The 27,802-nt window shown below is 41.7% G+C and overlaps 1 protein-coding gene across 1 annotated transcript in view; it reads left to right on the plus strand.

The window, feature by feature from the left end:
• Positions 1 to 27,073, plus strand: part of LOC126484731 (uncharacterized) — a 64,596-nt gene extending 37,523 nt beyond the window's left edge. Inside the window, exon 2 of the mRNA XM_050108326.1 lies at positions 26,929 to 27,073. Within this exon, the coding sequence (XP_049964283.1) occupies positions 26,929 to 27,073 (145 nt within the window). The remainder of the gene's footprint in view (positions 1 to 26,928) is intronic.
• Positions 27,074 to 27,802: the final 729 nt, after the last annotated feature.

Raw genomic sequence — 27,802 nt, forward strand, 5'->3', positions numbered from 1 at the left:
GAAAGCTTTATGTAATTTATGTAATTTCCTTTTAAGTGTGCCTGTTTGAAACTTAACATGTCTTCCTTAGGCCAAGTAGCAATCTATCTGTTCCAACGTTGTTAATATTCCTACATGGAATATACCAGGGTAGAAGTACGAAACCGGAATTTCCCTATAGATGGCGCTAGCCGTCAGTGTAGGGCCAGTGAGACCGCTGTTTGCAGAGCTATCTGCGTCTTCAAACGGCTGACGACGAATGTCAACACGGGGTAGCCCAAGTTCCGTACATCGGTATCTTCTTTAAGGGGAGACGGAAGGCAAATGGACTTCAAATATTCGATTTTTATATTTTAGCATATTTGAAATGCCTGGTCTGTCCTGCCTGAAACAGTTTTTATTTTATATAAATACGACAATTTTTTCGTGAGATATGATGGTTTTCCTGACGCTCTGTGCAATCTGACATTTAAATGCCACGCCTTGCTTTTGCACCGCGCAGATAATGAACAGCATTCTTTTACTCCTTGTATATTATTTCATGCTGCTATTGTTTTATCGCTTCAATGTTTCCTACCCTGTATCTACTATCGATACTCGTTTTTTCGGATCGTGTTTGTTATTGGTTTCGAGCGTTAATGGTTATACTTAGTGAAGTTTGTTGTGAGTGAAGTACTTGTTGATTTGTATTTTCTTTTGTTTCGCGTGTTTTCATAAAAATGCTGCGAATAAAGAAATTCTCCCCTAAATTAAAATTCGGACGAAATAAATACGTAAAGGTGAATGAGGTTAGTGCGTCAAAGGACCCAGGAATGTTAGACATAAAGAAAATCAGCACATCAAACAAGAAGCTTGCGGAGATGAACATTCGTTTGGAAATATTATGGTGAACCTCAGGATGCTCTGTGATTTCATTCCCAAAAATACTTTGTGCAGAATATGTGGTGGTGTCGTACCTTTTGGTGAGAATCAGCGTCTTCATAAAGGGGTTGTGTCAAACCTGACATTGAGTTGCACAAAATATGGTACAGTTGCTACAACAATGACATCAAAACCGGCAAATAATAATTTATATGAGAGCAACATAAGGTTAGTTTATGGTCTCAGATATATTGGTAAAGGGATGGAGGTAGGAAAACTCTTATGTGCATTACGTGACATTCCAAATCCGCCTGCAAAATTTATGACTTAGAATAATATTATTGGTACTGCTGTTGCTGAAGTTTGTAACATCTTAATGAAGGAAGCAGCTGAAGAAGCACTCAAGGAAAGTGATGACAGTGAAAGTGGTGATATTTGTGCATGTTTTGATGGCAGCTGGCAGAAACGAGGACACACTTCACAAAATGGTGTCGTGACAGCTACATCATTTCTTACTGGCAAGGTAATTTATGTAGAGATTCTAAACAAGTACTGTAAGACTTGTGGCAGTGGAACTGAGAGAGAGCATGAACATAACTGTCAGGTGAATTACACTCGTCCTAGTAGTGGGATGGAAGTAGAATGAGTTCTCAGGATTTTTAATCGTTCAGTGGCAAACGCAAGTGTCAGATACACACAGTATTTAGGGGACGGTGACAGTAAGGCTTATGACCGGGTATGTGCAGAACAACCCTATGGTCCTAATGTCACAATTTCTAAATTATGGTACATTGGGCATGTCCAGAAGAGAATGGGGTCCAGGTTGAGAAGATTATTGAAAGAAAAGTCAAAAATAGTATTGAATGGTGGTAAGAAGATAGGGGTAAAGGTCGCCTGACAAAGATTACAGAACTTTTATAACTTGGCCATAAGAAGTAGTTTAGGGAATTTAGAAAACATGAAAGAAGTTGTATGGTCTATCTTTTCCCATAAGCTTTCCACAAATGAAAATCCAGTGCACGGTTTTTGCCAAAATGATCCTGACACTTGGTGCAAATAAAGGAGAACTGCCAGATATGACCACAAAAAATTCTTTACCCGCATCAGTAACGAATGAAATTAACCCCATATTTAAAGATCTTTATAAAGATACCTTGTTGAAGAAATTTCTTCATGGGAAAACCCAAAACTAAAATGAATGTGTGAATTCTGTCATTTGGAACCGGTTACCGAAAACTGTATTTGTTCAGCTTACAATCCTCAAATTTGGTTCAGTGCTCTCAGCACTATGGGACTTAACTTCTGAGGTCATCAGTTCACTAGAACTTAGTACTACTTAAACCTAACTAACCTAAGGACATACACACATCCATGCCCGAGGCAGGATTCCAACCTGCGACCGTGTGGTCGCGCGGTTCCAGACTGCAGCGCCTAGAACCCCACGGCGACTCCGGCCGGCAAAACTTGGTTTTTATGATGCTATTTTATGCTTCAATCGTGGTGCAATTAGAAAACTGGATGTTTTGGAATTAATGGTCATAAAATCTAGTGGAAATACTGCAAAATTCTTGGTGCAAATAGATAAAGAGAGAATCTGCGAAGCAGATATTACTAATTTAAAATGCGCAAAAGAAGCCAACAAAAAAGCAGAGGGACCAAAAGAAGAAAAGAAGATTAGTATTATTCAGATGATGCTCAGTATGGTGCAGGAAAATATTAGTGGTAAGTAATTCTCATCAATAACTACACTAGAATTGCAATATTAAACTTTTTTTCTTAGAACTACATTTTTTACTTTCAGGTACCACTATTCGATAAACTAATGGGGTTAGAAACATGACATTTGGTCAATTTTTACTGCAGATGGTAATAAGTTATAACAAGTAAATTGAGAACCACCAAATTAATGTACAAAAAAAGTTAAATTTTACTAGTGAAGGAATAATTTTTTTTCTTCAAACCCATAAGAGGTATTATGTTCATTTTTAATGTAAACTGAGGTATATATGTTATATATATGCAGCAAAAATTTCATTGTCTTATCCCCTATTCGAAGGGTAAAATAGCATTGACAGAATAGGGATAAAAATTGCCTTCCGTCTCCCCTTAAACCCTAAACATGTCCAGTTTTGTGCCTGCGAACTACGATTTGAGGACAGTATTGTTCTTCTGTTGTCGTTTGAAGAAAACTGCTGCATAATCACATCGAATGCTTGTCGAAGCTTTCGGCGAATATGCTCTTGAGGAAACACAGCGTTTTCGTCGTTCAAAAAATTCGAAAGTGGTCATTTTGAGGTGATAAATGAAAAGTGCGGGAACCACCGAAAAAGTTAGAAGAGAACAAATTGCAGGCCCTATTGGATGAAGATGATATTCAACAGGAACTCGCGGATGAATTGAATGTGACGCAGAAAGCTATGAGAAAGGTGCAGATAGCGGGAAATTGGGTTGAGCATGAACTGAATGAAAGACAGCAATCAAATGCAAAAATCACTTGTGAAATGCTGCTCGCCAGATACAAAAAGTCGTTTCTCCATCGAATAGTGGCCGGCGAAGAAAAATGCATATATTTTGATAATCCTAAGCGTCGTAAGTCATCGGTGAATCCCGGCAAACCATCGATATCCACTGCAAGACGAAATCGCTTTGGAAAGAAGACAATGCTCCTTGTTTGGGGGGGATCAGGTGGGTGTCATCGATTATGAGCTGCTAAAGCCTGGTGAAGCCGTTACCACAGATCGCTGCCGACAGTAAATGATCGCTGTACATCGAGCATTACGTGAAAAACGACCGGAATATGGAAAAAGGCAACACAAAGTCATAATGCTCCATGATAACGCCCCATCACACACAGAAAAACGTGTCAGAGAAACGATCTAGGGGTTCATTTGGGAAATAGTGGAGGACCCGTCTTATTCACCAGACTTGGCTCCGTCCGAGTGTATCTATTTGCATCATTGGGACCCGCTCTCGTTGAACAGTGCTTCATTTCGTATGAACATTTACGAAAACGGCTCGCAGACTGGTTCACTTCAAAAGAAGAGGTTTTTTTTCTGCCGTGCGATTCATAGCGTGCCATAGCGGTGGAAGAAATGTATAAATAACAATGGAGATTATTTTAAATAAAATATTGTTTATCAATTTCAAACGACAGACGTGTAATTATTATAATCAAATTTCGGTTTCACACTTGTACACATGGTACATAGACACACACATACGTGCGACCATTTTTATAAGATATATATATATATATATATATATATATATATATATATATATATATATATATATATATTATTGTTTGATTATGACTAAAAAATGGCTCTGAGCACTATGGGACTTAACGTCTGAGGTCATCAGTCCCCTAGAACTTAGAACTACTTAAACCTAACTAACCTAAAGACATCACACACATCCATGCCCCAGGCAGGATTCGAACCTGCGCAGTAGCGGTCGCGCGGTTCCAGACTGTAGCGCCTAGAACCGCTCGGCCACTCCGGCCGGCTTGATTATGACTGTGGAATTTTTAGTTATTTTATCTTTATCACTGAGCATGGCATTTCTGATATGTTTTTGGAGGTACGCCTTCCATATGTTAAAACGTAGAGAGAAAACACATGTAAAGCATTTGTGTTACAATGCTTCCGTGAGAGCGTCATTGCACAGAACGTCAAGAAAATAACGATATGCTGTATTCTGGCGTGTTGGTCGCTGAGTTTGTGTTGGTGTTAGGTATTCGTTGTTAGGATCTGTCCGAAGCTTCACCACTTACATACGGGTTCACAGTGGGTCAGTGGGAGACGACTCATTCCAACACCTGAAGGCGCTGATAAGTTATCATTAACTAAACAAACATTTGTCGTTCCAGAGTACAGAGTTGTTTCCATTCACGGCTGCCAGTGGCTATGGCAGACAGAAGTACCACCCGCCTCGTCGGAATGACTGATATTCGCGTGGTGGAAGAATGGTGTCGGTGTACAGTGACACCGCGCCCCACTTGCTTCAGGTCGGCCTGTGTTGGCAGCACTACCTCTGGCGCTAACAGGTCAGGAGAGTCGGTGACCGGGTCGCTCTCGCTAACGTCGTTAACTGGCTGGGCACGGAGTGTACAAAGTGAGACTGAGTCGCGTTGCGGCTTCCAGGAGTAGTAAGGCCCACAACATCGAACTAAGCAGACGGGAACGGGAGACAGAAAGCCGCAGCACGTCACTAGGCGATGCAGCGCGCTGACTCCTCCCTGAACTCGCTGGTTAGGTCACCAGAGGTCTAGTCTCAGCCACTGTTCCCCATCAGTCTTGATTTGAATGGCAGCACTGCGGCTTGCAGGGGAAATGTCCACCTACTACAGTGGTTCGCAACCTTTGAGGTTATTACCCCTGACTGCTATCAGATACAGGCTAGGACCCACGCCCCTCCCTCCACCAACATAGCTCCTAACTATACTTTAGAATGAAGAAGAGTTTTCTTTGAACGCTTTTATTTTTTAGATGATGGATGTTTCGTAGGTGTCTTATTAAACCCCGAAGTAACGAGTCAATGTGACAATTGGTACCGCTGAATTCTAACAACATCGTGAGTGTAACCTGTAAGTTCTACTCAGAAGAAGAAGCTAATCATCCTTATCGATGGTTTATCCTTACAAAACGTGCTGCCTCTGCATCACTCCCAAGTGAGAAGTGCTTCTCTCACACCCTGCAACTCCAGACTAAAATCAACCAAATAAAAGGGTGACATTGTAGCTCATGGTTGTGTGCCGCTAGCGCCCTGGACTCCTTTCCCACGAAATGGTAAAAATTGGAAGACTTTAGGCTGCTAGCACTTTGCATCTGATCAAAAATGGTTCAAATGGCTCTGAGTACTATGGGACTTAACATCTGTGGTCATCAGTCCCCTAGAACTTAGAACTACTTAAACCTAACTAACCTAAGGATATCACACACATCCATGCCCGAGGCACGATTCGAACCTGTGACCGTAGTAGTCGCGTGGTTCCGGACTGAGCGCCTGAACCGCTAGACCACCGCGGCCGGCGCGTCTGATCACTGCCGCACAGCACTGAAAAAGCCACATACGTAGTGCTGTGTTGTGATCTCAGTTTACTGTAGCGAAGTGAGTAATGGAGCAGTTTCTGGTCCAGTGTGGGAATAATATATAACTCCGAGCAGGCATTTTCTTGTTTCAATTTTATTGTCACAGATGGATGGTACAAAGTATATGTGCAGTAGATGGACTAACAAGGAAGATGGTGATCACTGTAAGCTCCACCACATTGTCCCACGCGTTAATGTTAGTATTTACAGTAATGTAATTATTGGTAACTTATGTAATCACTATTACAGTTTTACGGAACAGTGATGATACTGATAATGATCTTTTGAAAATAGTTCAGTTTCGATTCCCAAACAATAATGAACCCCTTTTTTTTACCACTAAGGGAGTATGACCCCCAGGTTCGAAGCCACTGACCTAGTAGTACTTAATGTTCCATTGCGAATTGAATGCAGTGTCGACGAGCAGAGGATAGAATGACAAAGGTCCAATCTCCAAGCTGGACCACTGGAAACTGGTACAAGTAGATCAAGCCGGTGAACGGTAAAAACTTTCATACAGGAACTCTCTCGCATGTGTAGCTACTGTGTGGCAAAGTTGAATTTACTTAGTCAGCTTTTCTTGACAGCTCAGCCTTCTGGAGACTCCACCTGAGGTGAGAGGTTGTAAGTAGGCTGTTTAGGTTTTTATGTTGGTAACGTCACGTAGCGCTCTGTATGAAATTCTCTGAGTGTGCTCTGTGCTGTCTGTGGCTGGTTGGCATTGTTGGAATATTCGCTATTGTGGTGTTGGTCAGTTGAATGTGAACAGCGCGTAGCGTTGCGCAGTTGGAGGTGAGCCGCCAGCAGTGGTGGATGTGGGGAGAGAGATGGCAGAATTTTAAGAGCGGACGATCTGGACGTGTGTCCGTCAGAAAAACGAAATTTGTAAGACCGGATGTCATGACTTTTGAACACTATTAAGGTAAATACATTGCTCGTTCTGCAACAAAATCTTTAATTTGCTAACTATGCCTATCAGTAGTTAGTGCCTTCAGTAGTTTGAATCCTTTATTTAGCTGGCATTATTGGCGCTCGCTGTATTGCAGTAGTTCGAGTAACGAAGATTTTTGTGAGGTAAGTGATTCATCGAAGGTATAAGTTATTGTTAGTCACGGGCATTCTTTTGTAGGGATTATTGAAAGTCAGATTGTGTGGGGCTAAAAATATTGTGTGTCAGTTTCGTGTTGATCAGAATAAGTAAAGAGAGAAATGTCTGAGTACGTTCAGTTCTGCTCAGCTGTTTGAAAATCAAATAAGGTACGGGTTTTAACAGCAGAGTCATTCATTCATTTTTCCAAGGGGATGTTTCAAGATGTCCCAGATTCGCGTTTCAGAATTTCGACTGGGTTTTGTCTTCTTGCTGTACTCTGTGTGGTCAACACAATGATGGCATTCCTCTGTCCCTATGATGCTATTCTGCTGCATACGTGCTTTGGTCTCCAAGTTCTTACTGTGTGTAGCAATTAACGGCATCTTGCGGCCGTATTACACGCAACTCATTTGTTGCATGCTAAACCTCTTTGCCCACCTCTTGCGTTATCAGCAGAAAACTTCTTAAATTTTACTTAGTTTCCGAGCCCAATGTTTCGGGGCACTCGAAATAAATTTTCTACAGATATTTAATAAATACTAAATGAAGTAGATAAACAATGAGAAGTCACATTAATGTGGCTTTTCTGTCTCCTTGTTATTGCTCGCCTAACAACTAATATATTGATAAGTGGATGAGGTAAAATATCTTACTACGAAAAGAGATACTTTGTAGGGATGCTGTGCTGTGACTTTCTTTGTATCATTAATTTTCAACAAAACAAAATATATTATGTTCATATTATTCTGGATCTGGCTTTCTATAAAAGGAACATTGTTTCGTTACTGTAATCCGCTATAAAGTTCAACATTTCTTTCTTACTTTACAGCTATTGAAAAGGCTACTGAAAATTATTTCGTTATCAATACTGATATTACAGTACACAATGTTTGTTCAACATCAAAATGTTGCTGTGGATTTTTGTTAACATTAAAACACTAATAAACACCACGACTAACACAAGAACGGGAGACTATTATCAGAGAAAAAATGTTTTTACTATAATGTTTGCCATACCAGAACTGCGCTCAGCAAGATTTCTTTTATGTCACGAAGGTAAATTATTTTTTTGCACTGTTAATAATATAACACCATCCACAGCCCGCGTCCACCTATAAAACACATCATAAAATCTGCTTCTCTGCCCTGAAACCCCGAAAGCTGAAAGAAATAATTTTAGTTCACTATTACCTGTCCGCTTCTTTGCGGTATGATTGGTTTCATTTAATACAGTTTGAATGCGCCGCGGCAGCGGCTCGTTAGTTCGAAGCGCAGCTCTACACCACGGATAATATTTAAATAGCTGAAAACGTCAAAAGGATGGGATTAAATACCAGGCCAGCTTATTACAAATCACAATGCAAGTTTTCACTAACTAACTCTATTCTAAATATTTAGAGAGATTAAATTCTTACACACCTTTACAAATCAAAGCCTACTGGCGTCCTTCTCTCAATCTTGACAAAAGAATGCTACACAAGCATACAATATAGCGTCACATGCTCTTCCTGCTCACGTAATTCAAAAATACGACAGAGAAATTAATGCTCGGCTACTACTATTTATACTCGGTTTAATACATTTAAATCTTTGTGTGATATTTAATAAGTATCGTCTGTGGCGGTTCCAGTACTCGCTGACACAGATATTATCTTTAAAAAATTGATACATAATTCTGTATAAGTAAAAAATATGACACATAATGATTTCTCTTTATTACATAAAGTTCATACAATCATTGACCGTGCAGAAATAAAATTACAATCATCTATTTTTTTCCTTTCTTTTACCACAAACAATACGTGTTCTACCAGGAGACGTTATAGACTGAACATTGACCGTCAAAACGCTAGAGTCAGAGCGGTTCTAGACAGCAATTTGGAGCGATGCTGGCTGCAGTGTCTGGCGAGCTGCGCTAGATTCCTCGGTTGAGGGTCCCAAACAGCCTGATTGAGGCAGTCCCACAGATTCTCGACTGAGTTTAAATCTGGGGTGTTTGGTGTCCCGGGGGGCACGATAAATTGTCGTGGTGCTCTTCAAACAACATACGTACTCTGTGTGCATTGTACGGCTAGTAGATGCCACCTTTCTAAGGAAAAACAAGCTGCATGTAGGGGTGGATGTGATCCCCAAGAATGGACGCATTCTTGTGTAGACCCACTGGATCTTCATCTGCATATACATTCATACTCTGCAAATCACATTAAGTGCCTGGCATAGGGTTCATGGAATCACCTTCACAATTCTCTATTATTCCAATCTCGTATAGCTCGCGGAAAGAATGAATACCTGTATCTTTCCGTACGAGCTCTGATTTCCCTTATTTTATCTTGGTGATCGTTCCTCCCTATGTAGGTCTGTATCAACAAAATATTTTCGCATTCGGAGAACAAAGTTGGTGATTGGAATTTCGTGAGAAGGTTTCGTCGCAACGAAAAACGCCTTTCTTTTAATGATGTCCAGCCCAAATCCTGTATCATTTCTGTGACACTCTCTCCCACATTTCGCGATAATACAAAACGTGCTGCCTTTCTTTGAACTTTTTCGATGTACTCCGTCACTCCTCTGGTAAGGATCCCACATCGCGCAGCAGTATTCTAAAAGAGGACGAACAAGCGTAGTGTAGGCAGTCTCCTTAGTACGTCTGTTACATTTTCTGAGTGTCCTGCCAATAAAACGCAGTCTTTGGTTAGACTTCCCCACAACATTTTCTGTGTGTTCCTTACAATTTAAGTTGTTCGCAATTGCAGTACCTAGGTATTTAGTTAGATGAGACTGATTTAGGGTCAACTGCCACTTTTCGCACCATTCAGATATTTTTTGCTAAATCGTTGTAAAGTTTGTTTTGATCTTCTGATGACTTTACTAGTTGATAAACGACAGAGACATTTGCAAACAACCGAAGACGGCTGCTCAGATTGGCTCCCAAATTGTTTATATGGATAAGGAACAACAGGAAAGGGCCTATAACACTACCTTGGGGAACGCCAGAAATCATTTCTGTTTTACTCGATGACTTTCCGTCAATTACTACAATCACATAACTGAGACGATATTCCATAAGCACACAATTTCACTACGAGCCGCTTGTGTGGTACAGTGTCAAAAGTCTGCCGGAAATCCAGAAATACGGAACTGATCTGAAATCCCTTGTGAAATCCCTGTTCAATACCACTTCATGTGAATAAAGAGATAGATGTGTTTCATAGGAACGCTCTTTTCTAAACCCACGTTGACTGTGTGTGAATAGACCGTTTTCTTCGAGGTAATTCATCATGTTCAAACACAATACATGTTCTAAAATCCTGCTGCATATCGACGTTAACGAAATAGGCCAATACTTTACTGGATTATTCTGCTACCTTTCCTGAATATTGGTGTGACCTGTACAACTTTCCAGTCTTTGGGTGCGGATCTTTCGTCGAACGAAAGGCGGTATATGATTATTAAGTACGGAGCTAATGCATCAGCATATTCCGGAAGGAACCTAACTGGTATACAGTCTGGACCAGAAGATTTGCTTTTATTGAGTGACTTTGGTTGCTTCACTACTCCGAGGATATTTACTTCTACGTTACTCATGTTGTCAGCTGTCCTCGATTCGAATTCTGGAATATTTACTTCGTATCCTCTTGTGAAGGCATTTCGGAAGACGGTGTTTAATAACTCTGCTTTGGCAGCACTGTCTTCTGTAGTATCTCCATTGCTATCGTGCAGAGAAGGCATTGATTGTTTCTTGCCGCTAACATACTTCACATACGACCAGAATCTCTTTGGATTTTCTGCAAGGTTTCGAGACAAAGTTTGTGGAAACTGTTATACGTATCTCGCATTGGAGACCGCGCTAAATTTAGAGTTTCTGTAAAGTTCGCCAACCTTGGTCATGTTGCGTCTGTTTAAATTTGGCATGTTTGTTTCGTTGTTTCTACAACAGTGTTCTAACCCGTTTTGTGTACCAAGGAGGATCAGCTCCGTCGTTTGTTGATTTATTTGGTATACATCTCTTAATTGCTGCCGATACTATTCCTTTGAATTCAAGCCACATCTGGTATAATATTGTCTCTCAGGAAGGCATCAAGTGAAATTTTATCTGCTTTTTTGAATAGGTATATTTTTCGTGGATTTGTGGATTACAGTATTCAATCTCGCTACGACAACCCTGTGTACACTAATCCCTGAATCGGTTTTGATGCTCGTTATTAACTCAGGATTATTTGTTGCTAAGAGATCAAATGCGTTTTCACAACCGTTTACTATTCACGTGGGCTCATAAACTAACTGCTCGAAATAATTTTCAGAGAAGCGTTTCGCACAATTTCGGATGATATTTTATGCATACCTCCGGAATTAAACATGTATTTTCGCCGACTTATCGACGGCAAATCAAAGTCATGACCAACTATTATCGTTTGAGTCGGGTACGTGTTTGAAATCAGACTCAAGTTTTCTTTGAAACTTTCAGCAACTGTATCATCTGAATTGGGAGGTCGGTAAAAGGATCGAATTATTATTTCATTCCGGTTGCCAACAATGACCTCTGCCCATACTAATTCACAGGAAGTACCTACTTCAATTTCGCGACAAGTTAAACTACTTCTGACAGCAACAAACACGCCACCGCCAACTGCGTTTAGCCTATCCTTTCGGAAAACCGTGAGGTTCTTCGTGAAAATTTCGCCTGAACTTATCTCCGGGCTTAGTCAGCTTTCCGTGCCCATAACGATTTGAGCATCAGTGTTTTCTATTAGCGCTTGGAGCTCCGGTACTTTCCCAACACAGCTACGACAATTTACAACTGTTATACCAATGGTTCCTGTACCTACCTTTCTCCTGTGTTCAGCCTGCACCCTTTGTGACTGAAGCCCTTCTTGTATTTTCCCGAGACCCTCTAGTCTAAAAAAAACCGCCCTGTCCACGCCGCACAGCCTCCGCTACCCGTGTAGCCGCCTCCTGCGTATAATGGATACCTGACCTATTCAGCGGAACCCGAAACCCAACCACTCTTTGGGCAGGTCGAGGAATCTGCAGCCTACACGGTAGCAGAACCCTCTGAGCCTCTGATTCAGACCCTCCATCGACTCTGTACCAGAGGTCCGCAATCGGTCCTGTCGACTATGCTGCAAATGGTCAGCTCTGCTTTCATCTTGCAAGCAAGAGTGGCAAGCTTTACCGCTTCTGTTAGCCGCTCGAAACCAGAGAGAATCTCTTCTGATCCAAAGTTACACACATCTTTGGTACCGACGTGAGCCATCACCTGCAGTTGGCTGCGCGCTGTGCTCTTCGTGGCATCTGGGAGGAGTATTTCCACATCTGGAATGACTCCACCCGGTATGCACACCGAGTGCACATTGGATTTCTTACCCTCCTTGTCAGCCAAGTCCCTAAGGGGCTCCATAACGCGCCTAACTTTGGAGCTCCCAACTACCAATAATACCATCCTCTGCGATTGTCCGGATCTTGGTGGTTTCCTCTGAAACAGGACAGACAACAGCACCAGGCTTTGCGACAGTGTCAGCCACAGACAGCACCTGGAATCTGATTGTCAGACAAACCGAGAAGGCCTTACTTGCGGCCGCCTGGGAAGTCATTCGCCGCCTGCTTCGCCCCGGGGAGACCACCCACTTTACCACCTCAGTGCCAGCAGTAAGTGGGTTGGCCACCGGTGAGGACCGATCGGAGGACTCTGACGTGATGGACGTCCGTTGGATCCCCTCGGGCGGCCCACAGCAGTGGCGCCCATCCACTCCCAAGAGCGTTACTAAAACATTCCCCAACAATACTCTCCCTCCTTGTGTACTTTCAGACGTTTCACACTGTAAACGCCAACGGCCGTCGGTCCGATGGAGCATAAAAGGTGATTCATCTGGAAAGGTGAGACGTTCTCACTCAGTGGAAGTCCAGTTGCGGTATCGGCGTACAAATTTCAGCCTTTGTCGCCACTGAACAGCTGTCAGAATGGGTACAGGAGCCTGATAAGAAGACCTATAGGCAGCAACGTTCGCTGAACTGTCGTTGAGCAGACATTGTTGGTAGTCCCTGGAAGGTCAGTTGCTCAACAGCTGCACGTCTGTTCGCAGTACACATCTCGGCAGCCGTCATTCACCCATGTCATTTATGGCTATGGCGCACCACAGTTACCTCTGGCGCCAGTTTTGAATAGCACCATTTTGCCATGCATGTTATACTTTAACCACGACAACTTGTAAACAATTTACGAACTTAGGGGTTTTGGAAATTCTTTCACAGTTGGTTCGAAAGCTATGATCATATCATTTTGGAATTCAGATAAACTGTTCCGTTTACGCGTTACGACAATGCCTGCACTGTTTTCGGCGTACTGCCGTCGTGTTTTATATAACTGCTACCGCTAGTGCTGCCAACTGATGTCTGGTGGTTGCACGATGACGTCAGACGTAATATGTTTTTGTAATATGTAAAGTTAACGAGAACACGAAGACTTTTGAATTCAGATACACCCCATTCCTGTCTCTATTTCTACCAGTACGATTACTGGAGAACAGCACCAGATAAAGAGAATTATTCGTTCCTAATTCCTGCATACTGGGAGGAGAGAAGGATCTTGCAAATAAGTTCCCAATACAGATGGGTGAACGATAGGACTCTTCCCTTATTGGAAACTTTACGGAGAACGTGGTCAGTAAACACAGAAGCAGAGGCAAACTGATTATAGCTAAGAGACGCAACAACAGAACCCGTAGTGAGGGAGCAAGCTGCAGCGTTTACCAATAAATGTATCGAAAATTCATAGATCGGAAATTAGTAAGTGAGACATCGAGTGGTAGAAGGGGAAAAAAGCTAACAAGTAATGATGTGGTTACTGCATAGTCACAAAAATAAGTGGGATGCACTCCACATAGGAGTATGGAAGCCGGATATACACACTGTACGAAGATTGACGACGTGTTCAATGATACAGGATAATTGTTTTATTTTATTTTTTGACTCCGGAGTAAGAACGATCAGGCGTACAGACATGAAGCATTTTACCTGGTCCATGAAATTCTTCAGTGTATGTGATTGCTCTGTCATTGTGTAAAATATCTCCAACGTTTCGGCCAATTTTGCAAATGGTCTTCTTCAGGGTGTTTTGCTTACTGGCCGAAATGTCGTAGGAATTTTACATATTGATAAAACGTTCACATACCCTGAAGAATATTATGGACAGCCACAACGTCCGCGGAAGCCTGTGCTTACATTTTACCGCTGGTGCTTGATTCTGGTTGTAAATAAAGTTTATTTCAGCAGCAGATCTTGTTGGTTCATAGCATGACTGTTCTAAAATATTTACTGGTTGTTGGGCATCGTCTACACAAAATTTTGCTGGCGCAAAGACATAGATTCAACAAAGATAGTTAATCATTCCATCAACTACTTATCGATATTAATAAAATCTGAACTGGATTCTGCTGGAACTGAAACTACACTGCAACGAATCGGACAAGCAAGATACACCTAAATGTACTTATGTCACTCGTGGTAAAATAGGGAGTCCTTTTTACAGGAATCTGTGTGCGAAAACCGTGGGTTCTATGCGCCCAACTTCAGATCCTCACGACTTCAGTTCCACAACTACTGTCACAAAACGTACTTTGTTTCAGCCCTGTGGAGGATAAGCGCTTGCACATAATAGTTTTAATAAATGTGACGGTAATAGGAGGAGGATTAAAATTTGCACGCAGTTTGTGGGAGAAACCAATAACTCCTTACAATAAACTCACACCTAAAAGAGACTTCAAATATTAAGTTAACTGCTAATTAATTTAATGCGTGTTGACATACTAATACGTACAGAAATCTCCCCTGGTTAAGTCCTTTTTACGTCTATGGGCACTGAACCATGAAAATACTAATACACTGAAGAGCCAAAGAAACTTGTATAACTACCTAATATCATGTAGGCCACACACGAGCACGCAGAAGTGCCGCAACACGATGTGGCATTGACTCGACTAATGTTTCAAGTAGTGCTAGAGGGAACTGACACCATGAATTCTGCAGGGCTGTCCGCATATCCGTAAGAGTACGAGGGGATGGAGATCTATTCTGAGCAGCACATAGCGAGGCATCCTAAATATACTCAAGCGGAAGTGTTTAAACTCAGAAGAGTGTTCCTGGAATCATTCTGTAGCAATTCTGGACGTGTGGGTGTCGCATTCTCCTGCGGAACTTGCCCAAGTCCGTCGGAATACACATTGGACATCAATTGATGCAGGTGATGAGACATGATGCTTAGCTACGTGTCAGAGTCGTATCTAGACGTATCACTCCAACTGCACACGCTCCGCACCATTACAAAGCCTCCACCAGCATGAACAGTCCCCTGCCGACATGCAGGGTCCATGGATTCATGAGGTTGTCTCCATTGACGTACAATTTGAAACTAGACATGTCCGACCAGCCAACATGTTTACAGTCATCAACAGTGCAACATAGGTGTTGACGGACCCAGGCGAGGCGTAAAGCTTTGTGTCGTGCAGTCATGAAGGGTACACGAGAGGGCCTTCGGCTCCGAAAGCCCAGATCGATGGTGTTTCGTTGAGTGGTTTGCACGCTGACATTTCTTGATGGCCCAGCATTGAAATCTGCTGCAATTTGCGGAAGGGCTGCACTTCTGTCACGTTGAACGATTCTCTTGAGGCGTCGTTGGTCCCGTTCTTGCGCGATCTTTTTCCTGCCGCAGCAACGTCGGGAAGTTTGATGTTTTACCGGATTCCTGATATTCACGGTACACTCATGAAACTGTCGTACGGGAAAATCTCCACTACATCGCTACCTCGGAGATGATGTGTCACATCGCTCGTGCGCAGACTATAACACTACTTTCAAACTCATTTAAATCTTGATAACCTGCCAATGTAGCAGAAGTAAAAGATCAAACAACTTTGCCAGACACTTGCTCTCGTATATAGGCGTTGCCGACCGCAGCGCCATATTCCGCCTGTTCACATATCCCTGTATCTGAATACCCATGCCTATACCAGTTTGGCGCTTCTGTGAATAATGCAATCTGACTTCATTTCTGGAGTAACAGAATACAGCCAAACACACTTCACTCAACAGTTAAATTCGGCATAGGAGGTTTCTAATTCACTTTAATGATTAAGTTTACTAAGAAAATATTAACAATTTGAGAATGAACAATTTTAATATGTTCCGAATTATAGGCAAAACATAGTCAATGATCTTGCTTGGCTCAGCAATGTGATTCTTTTTACAAGAACGTCAAAATATCGAACATTCGAAGGATATTGCCTGGAAGATAATATTGTATATCCTGCTCTGAAGATCGCGACAAATATTTACCTTTTGGAAACTGTATGTAATCTTACTCAGATTGAATGAATGCTCCACATCAAAAATAGCTCTTAGGTAGCAAATAGCCACACTGAATGCAAATGATCACAGAAAGACACCTAGAATTTATTGTGGCATCTGGTAGTTCAAGTTTCATGCATTGTGAGCTGCACTGAGGACCTTCCCCGTTACACGGCAGTGGTCTCTGTCTGGAGTTTAAGCCTCTCTGTCTACTGGAAGCTCACATACGAGGGTAATCCCAAAAGTAAGGTCTCCTGTTTTTTATAAGTACGTAGACCTGTTTATTTCTACAATGGGTTACATCAGTTTACAGCTTGAACATTTAGCTATTTTTCGACATAATCACCATTTCTGTCGATGCATTTCTGTAGACTCTGCGGCAGTTTTTTTATGCCCATGTCATAGCAGCTCGCAGCCATGCTGTTCAGAAAGTTATGAACCTCTTCTTTCACCTCGTCGTCGGAGCTGAATCGCTGGGACCACAATTAACGGTGACAGGTACTGTAAGGCTCTGAAAATACTCAGACGGGCAGTTCAGAACCGGAGAAGAGGAATGTCGAGCATTCTCTATGAAAACCCTCGCCCACACATCGCTTGACAAACCGTTTCTCTCCTGCAACAGTTTCAGTGGAACATAATCACTCACCCACCCTATAGTCCTGACTTGGCGCCCAAAGACTATCACCTGTTCCCTAGGTTAAAAGAACATTTGGCGGGAAAGCGATTCACCTCCGACGACGAGGTGGAAGAAGAGGTTCGTAACTTTCTGAACAGCATGGCGGCGAGCTGCTATGACATGGGCATACGAAAACTGCCACAGCGTCTACAAAAATGCATCGACAGAAATGGTGATTATGTCGAAAAATAGCTAAGTGTTCAAGCTGTAAACTGATGTAAACCACTGTAGAAACAAACAGGTCTATGTACTTATAAAAAATAGAAGACTTTACTTTTGGAATTACCCTCGTATATGCCATTTAACTGCTTTCTAGTATAATTTCTCGTTTTCCTGCGATTTTGTCATGGGAATGTTGGTGCGACAAATCACATCAACATCCCTTAGAAAGCAACCATCTTGCAGGAATTTCTCCGACTTAAGATTCAAAGCGATTATGACTCGAGTCACATTTGCATACAACATGGAACGTTGCCACATATGATACTCGTACATGCCGTTCTGTGAATGCACTGTGTGAGGCAGAGGGTAGCCTCACGACTCACAGTAGTAGTGAGGAGGCCCTCGGTCAGCGTGTACTACAAAGGTGTAACGTTCCTCGTAGTGGATATTCTTAAATTTTAAGAATTTATTTTTCTCATTGTGCATTTCCTGTTCAGAGCAGTTGAGTAGATGCTTTGCTAATAGATCACTTTCAGTAAAAGGATTCAGTCAACAAGGGCAGCTATGGTAGGCACCTGTATGTTTTAACAGTTGGGAGGAAAGTAGACAGGATATGTTCTCGGTCTAGGTGTAGTGTTGCTTTTACATCTGGAAGAATGGCAAAAATTCTACACGTCCCACATGCTGACCAGCTAGTTACTAACTGTAGAGGGGTGAAATGACTTCCTGTTAACATTATTCTGCGCATATTCACCATTCTCTTCTGACATACATTCTTCTTCGTTCAGGCCATAAACCTGAACTGATATACAGGGATCCTACTTCTCACATAAGTACATCCTAAAGTTTAATGAGGAAATCGATGCTATCCACAAATATCATCCCTTTCATATCGAGTTGCACACTTTACATTTTTCTTGTACTTTCTTTTGCAAGCCGTAGTTTACCATATAAAGCAAAATTCATGATGATTTTGGACATCAATAATGCCACATTCTTTTGTTATATTTTATGAAAGTGGGATATGGGATGACCTGCCCCCCTTCCATTTAATGTCAACAATGTGTGAGAGAAAATCCAGAAGGATTAAATGGCTTAATGACTTACCAGACCCTTTTTCCTGCATTTCAGAGGATTGGCCCAGTATGACATTGACGTTTAATTTTGGAACCACCCAGCAATTTAGTTGCCCAGTTTTCACCTCAATTATAGAGAACGGGTTTTTCTTCATCGCCACGACATATTGTTCCGGGATGTACATGAGTTCTCAGCAAGAAGCTGCACTCCACGTTATGGTGGAATACTATGCACTGTTAACGATTTGTGGAAGCTCTGTTTGTAAAATAGATACATATACATGGATTGGATCTTGTTAGCCAGCAGTAGAGTTATTAATGGTGACCTACATGATCCTGTCCTCAAATGTGCCTCCAACCATTGGGTGGGATAAATCAGATGCGTGACAAACCTGATGCTGCCCCAAAACTAGCAGAGTGGGCATGGAAACTGCTGCTAAATGGTTGGTAAGTGTATGTAGCCAGCAAACACATCAACAATCAAGGCAGATGTGACGACAGCCTAAGGCAAGGTGCATATGGTGATGGACAGAGCTGAGGTGAGCATGATGGCAGGGTGAGTAAAGGGAGTGTGATAATAAGGGTCTGAGTCAAGATGCTGTTTCAAGTTGATCCCAGACGGATCCAAATTTCCTGTTGGTAACAAGTATAACATGGATAAGCATTAAACATGAGAATCCCTAAAAGAAGAATCATATGCAAGTTTCAACAGCTTTTTTTTACTTGGTACTTATGTAGAAACTAACTGCCATCTGTACTTCTCAATACAGATCTCATCAACTCTTCATCAACTGGTAAAATGCCACTCAATAGATCACCAACCTGAGTGCAAGAATCTAAGTCATCCTCCATCGCAATAACATCTAGCCTCCTCCTTAGAAACAAAATAAAAGCATCTCATAGGCATTTCATGCAAGCTTAAATTAATTGTATACAAATATGAACTAATACTTAAATACGACTGTCACATCAACCCATTGAGACATTGCAACATCTTTATATAAGATGTCTTTTTGAAATGTAAGAAAAACATCTCATAAGCAATGTATACGTAAATTATTGTTGCAGGAACACATATGCGAATGACTAATACATCCATATCTGCTCACCCACTATCAGGCCTCTGCCCTGTGAACTTATAGTGGGAAATGAAGCCATAGGTTGTGGTGGGACCTGGGATATTTCTATAAATCGGAATATACAATGGTGTGTAAGTATCAGATATACATATATATATATATATATATATATATATATATATATATATATATATATATAATACACTCATTTACAGCCATTTGAGCAATATCATTCAAAAATCGTGAGGAGGTAAAGAGCGTTACGCCAGATAACTGTCACAACAAATAAATAAATACAAACACAGATATATGGGGAACAAATACATACTACTGCAAGTTTTGCTTATTAATAATTCTGGTTGAGTCGTTCTGAACCAGCTGTCTGCATACTAGAACCGATTACGAAGAAATCCAATGATTTGTTCCCCATCAATGGCGATCATATGTTGCAGTCGGTAACACTAAACAAAAAGTCATCATATTGTAGCTGTACATGAACACAGAGATGCACACAAAGTATTTTCGATATGTACATCCACCACTACCCAGATGGAGGTGTTCTCTTCCTTAATCAGCAGGTAAATCACACTGGCTCTACATAACTGCTGCTGCTGCTATTGTCAACAGTCAGAGTAACACTGAGGTGGATGGAAGCTGTACAGTATGCCTTATATAAAGTTGCGTAGGGCTGGGGGCGGGGTGGGGGGGCGAAGACAGGTGTGTCTACACCTTACTGCTATGTGTTGATGAGAGTCAGGTCTGCCCAGTGGCACTGACTGAGACTGGTTGAAGTCATGTACCACCCCTGTCACTATTGGTAATGAAAAGCTAATTATAACAAGCACAAAGTTTACTTGGAGCTATATATTTCAAGATTTAAGTCGGTACATTAATGCACTGAATCCAACCCCTATTTGGGAGACTTAAGCTGAAAGAAAGTTTATCAGAGGCTACAAATTTCGAGTCTGCATTATTAAACGTCTTTGTCACACTCCATTAATATGTAGAATCCGTAAATTATGTTAGTTATATATTGAAATGCATGGAGCTTGTGATAGTGGCAGAAAATCGGGAAGGCATGAGCTTTGCGTCATTCAGGCTGCATTGGTAGTTTACGAGGGGCGTTTGAAAAGTCCGTGCAAAAATAAAAACTACTTACGTGTTTGGGGTAAACCTTTTTTTATTTTTCGCCATAGTCTCCTTTTAGACTTATACACTTCGTCCAACGCTGTTCTAATTTGTTGATCCCTCCTGAATAATAGGAATTACCGAAGTCTGCAAAATACGTAGCTATTAGTTGCTGCAATCAACTCCTCGTTTGAATAAAATCTTTGTTCCGCCAGCCATTTCTTCAAATTGGGGAACAAATAGTAGTCCGAGGGACCCAAGTCTGGAGAACAGGGGGGATGTGAAACGAGGTGGAATCGTATTTCCATTAATTTTGCGACCACAACTGGTGAGGTATGTGCCGGTGCATTGCCTTAATAGAAAAGGACATTTTTGCGGTCCAATAACGATCAATAATATGCACCTGTAATATTTTTACCTTTTTCCGGATACTCGGTGAGGATTATCCCTTGCGAATCCCAAAAGACAGTCGCCATAACTTTTCCGGTCTTCGCCTTTTTTGGTGCAGATTCTCCCCTGGTAACCCATTGTTTAGATTGTTGTTTGATATCAGGAGTATAGTAATGTATCCATGTTTCATCCACAGTGACGAAACGGCGCTTGAAGTCCTGCGGATTCTTCCTGAAGAGCTGCAGACCATCCTTGAAACACTTCACACGATTCCGTTTTTGGTCAAGCGTGAGCAATCGCGGAACCCATCTTGCGGATAGCTTTCTCATGTCCAAATGTCTATGCAAAATATTGTGTACCCGTTCATTCGAGATGCCCACAGCACTGGGAATCTCACGCACCTTGACTCTTCTGTCGTCCATCACCATATCATGGATTTTATCAATGAATTGTGGAGTCGCAACCTCCACAGGGCGTCCAGAACGTTCAGCATCACTTGGGCCCATATGACCACTTATAAACTGTTCTAATCGAAGGTGCATAGTCACCGTAATGTTTATCAAGCTTCTCTGTAGTATCCTGAGGCGTTTCGCCTTTCATAAAGTAATGTTTAATCACCACACGAAATTCTTTATCGTCCATTCTTTGACAATCACTCAACTTCCTTGGTTCTCACGAATGCCAAACACAAAGAAATTGACGAATATGGCTGAAACTTGGTGTGCGCTCTTTCCAAAGATGCTACTAACTAAATATGAGCTCGATACGCGCCGGTGGTCCCATCTCTCGGACTTTTCAAATGCCCCTCGTATATACAAATACTCGAGTAGCTGTTTAAGGCAGGAGCAGCCTGTATGATGAAATGAGATTATGCTGCACTTGCTGACCCATGATGCATAGTGTGGTTTATAAGACATTTATCCACCTACTGCTCCAGACATGTTACGAATGACGAGTCATCAGTGCCTTCACCTCTGAGGAGTGTGTGCCACATACACACAAAGAGCTTTCTGTACACCCACTTTTGAACAATGTGTCAACAGTTGAGCAGCTATGTTTCAACATCAGGCAGCACAAAGTGACAGTAGCAGTAGTGACCAGGTACACATATGAGGCTGTCTCCGATGCAGTGAGCCAACTGCAGTACATCAAATTATCTTTTAAATAGAGCAATGTAGTGAGTATAAATTTGGAAATTTGTCGTAAGGTCGTATGGGACCAGACTGCTGAGGTCATCGCTCCCTAAACTTACGCATTACTTAATGTAACTTAGACTAACTTACACTAAGGAAAACACACACCGCCATGCCCGAGGGAGGACTCGAACCTCCGATGAGGAGCCGAGTGCACCGTGACAAGGCGCTATAACCCACTCGGTGCAGTGAGTGTATAGAAAAGTTCCTCCATATTTCTTGTAGTGGACAAAAGAGTCTCAGATGGCTGTGACATCATAGTGGGTAAAAAACTATGCTAGCTACATACGTGCACTGATCAGTATTGGGTTAGATATATAATAATCAATAAGATAATTCAGCCAACAGGATAACACCCCACCAGCTTCACACATCCACTGCAATGTCAAAGTATCTAGACAGCCATTACGTTTTTGGATCATGACTTACAATACAGGTAATTCAGAAAATAGGATACTCCCCTAACACCAGCACCCACTCAGCCTAGAGGAGTGGGAGACGGGAGGAGGAAAGGTGGCCATTTATTGGGGTCTCACATAATGGCCACTAAGGTTATGCTAAAAGCATATGGTAATAAATTACACTTATATGAACATAACAGCATCTGGTGGCCATTTTTCCCAGACAGGTGACCAGTTTGTTTACATTATGGTCATAAAGTAGGCTTCCATGAAAATAACTTAAGAGCACAAGTGAGCCATTGGTGTACATAGGGACGTTATGCCAAGTGACCAGACTGCTTCAAGCACAGCAGTGGGACCATTGTGCTGAAACCCGCTAATGATTCCAGATTATTTCTGTGCCTCCAGACTTCATTCTCATTATTTTCAATGTTTCAAATGTCTAACTCTACCTCACATTGCAGAAGACACTATCTAGATGCATAGAGGCCATGGAAGTATTCGTAATAGTGCTATACCACCTTCCAATATCAAATGCGATTAGAAAATTGCTCCTGTGGATTCCCGAATGTAAGTTAATCATCGTCCAGTAATGTTTGCGTTTATTTGTTTCTGTTCTTCTGCACGTTGCTTATCTCAAGAATTTGTAAACTCAATGTATTGCAATGGATGATTGATACCTCCCACATTTACGAAATCGTGCCTCTTTCAGTAGTGTAGTGGAATAGTTTTCTGGTTGATAACTCCCACATTTATCAAATCATGCCTCCTTCAGTAGTGTAATGGGATCCTTTTGTAGGAATGTGATGGTTTGTCACTTCATTTATAAACAATAGACACAGATTGACAAAGACAACGTAATCGTCTCAGGTTTGCGTCTTTGTAGTATACGTCTATTGTCTTCCCATGTTCTACATGAATCAGTGGTACCGTTTTCCATGTTTTACATGGGCCAGTGGTACCGTTTTTCTAGCTCTTACATTACATGCCTCAAGAATTACTACTAACTTATCCAGAACTACCTTTAACGTCCATCAATACATGTCTATCGACCTTCCCTTTATCAAATATATTTCCTTCCTTATTATGTAAATTTTGCTTCTGTCGTTAATGAGGGAAATACGATGCAAGATCAAAACATTGTTACATTTAACAACGAAGCATATTTCATCACAGTATACACAAAGAGATAAATTATAAGTGGCCCATCTGAAGCGAGACCAGTGCCAATAATGTAATTACAAAGTTGTGCAGATGAAAAACTTAACCGAAAGGGACCGGCGGACCACTGAGTAGCAGGAGAGTCCCGTGCTGGCAGCTCCTGCGCGGAAAGCACCTCCCGCCAAAGTAGTGTGAGGGACCAATCAATACAAAGGCTGTGCCACTGCATCTCATGCTCATAGGTCTGATTCATCGAAAGCGACTGATACCGAGCTTTGAATGATGACGAGAATGTTCAATGAAAACATTACTAGCGAAACATCTTTCACATCGAAAAACAGAGTTACTAACGAATTTAGAGTCTGAAGCCTTACAGAAAAGGTATACTTTTATTACCAATTTTCCACACAAAAAAACAACCAATGAGAGTACAAAATACTCATTCGTGCCCATCCCTTTGGGTGTTGTTACAGATGCTACAGATAAGTCCAAATAGTTAAAAGAGCTCATTGCTCCCCACATTTTACTTGCGCTGTTGTGCCAATCGTCTGCTTACGTGAAAGCGCTATTATTAACAGTCTGTACTCATATTTTGTGACAGTGTAAGATTATTTATATACAGAAGCCACTTACGGTGTGTACAATCTCTCATACCACAAGATCAGCACACTGGATTGCAAATCTGCCAATGCATTTTAAAACGGAACACTAATGAAACATAGTTCACAACTATCACTTTATTTGCTGATGAAGCAGCATTCACAGCGAGTGGGACAGTATATCACCAGAAAAACCAAATGTGGGCGGACGCTAACCCCCGAGCAGTCACTGAAGCAAGTATCAGTTTAGCTTTGAAATAAAGTTGTGGGCAATAGTTGTAGATGTCAGATTCACAGGACAGTGCACTTTACCATGAAAACTAACAGTTGCCTTTTATCGTCAGATTCTGCACGCCAAATTACCCAGGCTAATGGAGAACGTTACCGGAGCAGATAGACAATGGATGTGGTTTTTGAAAGACGGCAGTCCAGTCCACTTCCTGCACCTCATACGACAGTATCTTACTTAGACGGTTAATTAGTGATTCGTTGGTCCAAGAAACGGAGAAAGGGGAAAAAATCTCATTATCCTCAATGTCGATAGCTGCATCATCAGCCCATTCAATCATTTCAATATCGTAATATAACCTGTCTAAAAACTCAAGGAAAAACTCGTAAGTAATGTATGTGTAAATTATTATTGTAGTAGCCCTCGTATGTGAATGACTGCTGCATATGTATCCGCTCATTCTCAATCAGAACCCTGTGAACTTAGGGCTGAAAATGGAGTCCTACACTCTGATGGAACCTGGGGTATTTCTGTAAAACTAATAGTTGATGATATATATATATATATATATATATATATATATATATATATATATATAGAGAGAGAGAGAGAGAGAGAGAGAGAGAGAGAGAGAGAGAGAGAGAAAATCATATTATTCAGAATGGGATTTTCACTCTGCAGCGGAGTGTACGCTGATGTGAAACTTCCTAGCAGGTTAAAACCGTGTGCCGGACCGAGATTCAAACGCGGGACCTTTGCCTTACGCGGGCGAGTGCTCTACCATTTGAGCTACCCAAGCACGACACACGCCCCGTCCTCACAGCTTTACTTCTGCCAGTACCTCGTCTCCTACCTTCCAAACTTACAGAAGCTCTCCTGCAAACCTTACAGAACTAGTACTCCTGAAAGAAATGATATTGCGGAGACACGGCTTAGCCACAACCTGGGGGATTTTTCCAGAATGAGACTTTCACTCTGCAGTCGAGTGTGCGCCGATATGAAACTTCCTGGCAGATTAGAACTGTGTGCCGGACCGAGACTCGAACACGGTCTGGCACACAGTTTTAATCTAACAGGAGGTTTCAGATATTATTACTTGTACTGATGTGCAGCCAGCGGACCAGTCTCAGGTGGGACTGGAGTAGTGCCTGCATTCCAGAAGCTAACCATACGTGGAGTCGGCAGATTGGCTGAGAGTCTACATCCAAGGAGCACACATTTATCAGACTGGGCTTCACCATAATGCTCTCATCCACACCCATTTGAGCAACGTCATTGAACAAATCTATGGCTGGAGCGGTGGGGTGGGAGTGGGGGCAGCATTACGTCAGAAAATTACTGTAAAAAGAACTACTCATGCACACAGTTGATGTGTACTTACTATTGCAATCTTCGCTTGTTTCAGTCATCCTGAAGCAGTCACCTCCCTCCTAAAAATTGATTATGAACAGGCCCAATATTCTTGTCCCATAAATGCTGGTGGTATGCTGCAGTCACTAACACAGAAGATAAAGTCATTAGATTTTTGCTGCACACCAACATACGCATGCACACACATAAAGTATTTCCGATACACACTTGAACCACCACCCAACTTAGGGCGCTCTCTTCCTTCCTCATCAAATCTATCACATATTCACTAAATAGTTACTCTAGTGCTACTGTCGATGGTGAGAGTAACATTGAGGTGGGTTGAAGGTGCACAGTATGTCTTACATGTAGCAGAGCTGTGGGAGAAAGCCAGGTGTGCTTAGGTCTAGCTTTTGTATCCTGGAGTCAAAGCTGCACAATGGAGTAATTTCCCACTGTTTTACAGTGCAATTACTGACTGGAGGATAGCTGAAGTCATTATTTGGGAATTGTATTAGTCTTGTCTTTCGTGTGCATTAACATACTGAATCCGACTACTTTATGGGTGTTTGGTAGTGTGCAGGAATTTTACCAGAGGCTACATATTTCGACATTTAAGCTGGTTCATTGAATAATTGAATCCAACCACTGTTTTTGGAATAGACAGTACACAGAAAGTTTGTCAGAGGTTAGAAATTTCGAGCATGTATAATTCCGCACCTCTGTCAGTCTCCATTAACATACATAAGGTGTAAATTAATCCAAATGCACAGAACTTGTAACAGTGGCAGCAAAACTAGGAGGCATCAGCTTTGTATTATTCAGACTGCATTGGGAGTTTATATGCAATGACTCGGAGGAGCTGTTTAATGTAGAATCAGCCTCTGTGATGCAATGTGATGGTGCTGCATTTGCTGGACTGTGAGGCATGGTGGGGTTTATGAGACTTCTGTCTATCCACTGCTGCATATGTATTGTGAATGATAACTCATCAACACTTTCATATCTGAGGAGTGTGTGTCACATCTACAGGTAGCAAACTGCTGTGTAAAGAATTTATTGACTGTGTACAAACATTAAGCAGCTGTGTATGTCGTAAGAGACGATCTATAACATGTGGCATAGGGCACAAAGTGGCAGTAGTAGTAGTAGTAGTAGTAGTAGTAGTAGTAGTAGTGATCAGGTGCACCTGAGAAACTGTCTCCAATTCAGTGGTCCAGCTGGTGGGAATGATGGTGACAGGCTGAGTCATGTGATCAGACCTACATGAGTGGCAGTGTTCCAATAAACATGTAAGTGCACGCATTTCTCATTACAAACGATAGTGATATGTGTTTGAGGCTGCAACTGTGAGCTATACGTTTTTCAGCTTGAGTTAAGTGGATAATTGCCCGTCCACTGTTGACTATGTTACGTATTTCTGATCGGTGCAACACATCACTAAAAAATTATAATAGATCCAATTATCTTTTACTATAGCACTGCAGAGAGTATGTAGCAACGTACCTATATATTCCCTGGGGTGGAGAAAAAATGTCAAGTGACCATTAAATGGTAGTGGGTATGGAATTATGCTAACTAAATGCATGCAGTTAGCAATTTTGGGACTTAAATTATAGTAATTAAGATAATTCAGCAAATAGGACAATGCCACACCAGTTCCACATATCCACTGTAATGTCAGAGTGTCTGGACACCCAAGACGACATTTTTGGCTTATAAATTACGGTACTTCAGTCAATAGGATAATGCTCCCCCTCCAAACCGGCCTAGAGGAGTGGGGGAGGGGAGAGGGAAAACTGGCAGTTTTGTTGGTCACAAATTATGGCCATTAAGATTACTCCAATAGCATCTTGTCATACATTATACATACATACATAAAAGATGAAGCTATCAAGGCTGAGATTCGAACTTGGGTCTCCTAGGCATATGCGCTAACCACCATACAATCCTGGCACAGTGGCTTTGCACAACCGTATGTACTGCCCTAGCATGGCTC

Source organism: Schistocerca serialis, chromosome 6 (genome assembly GCF_023864345.2).
Source record: "Schistocerca serialis cubense isolate TAMUIC-IGC-003099 chromosome 6, iqSchSeri2.2, whole genome shotgun sequence".
Taxonomy (NCBI): domain Eukaryota; kingdom Metazoa; phylum Arthropoda; class Insecta; order Orthoptera; family Acrididae; genus Schistocerca; species Schistocerca serialis.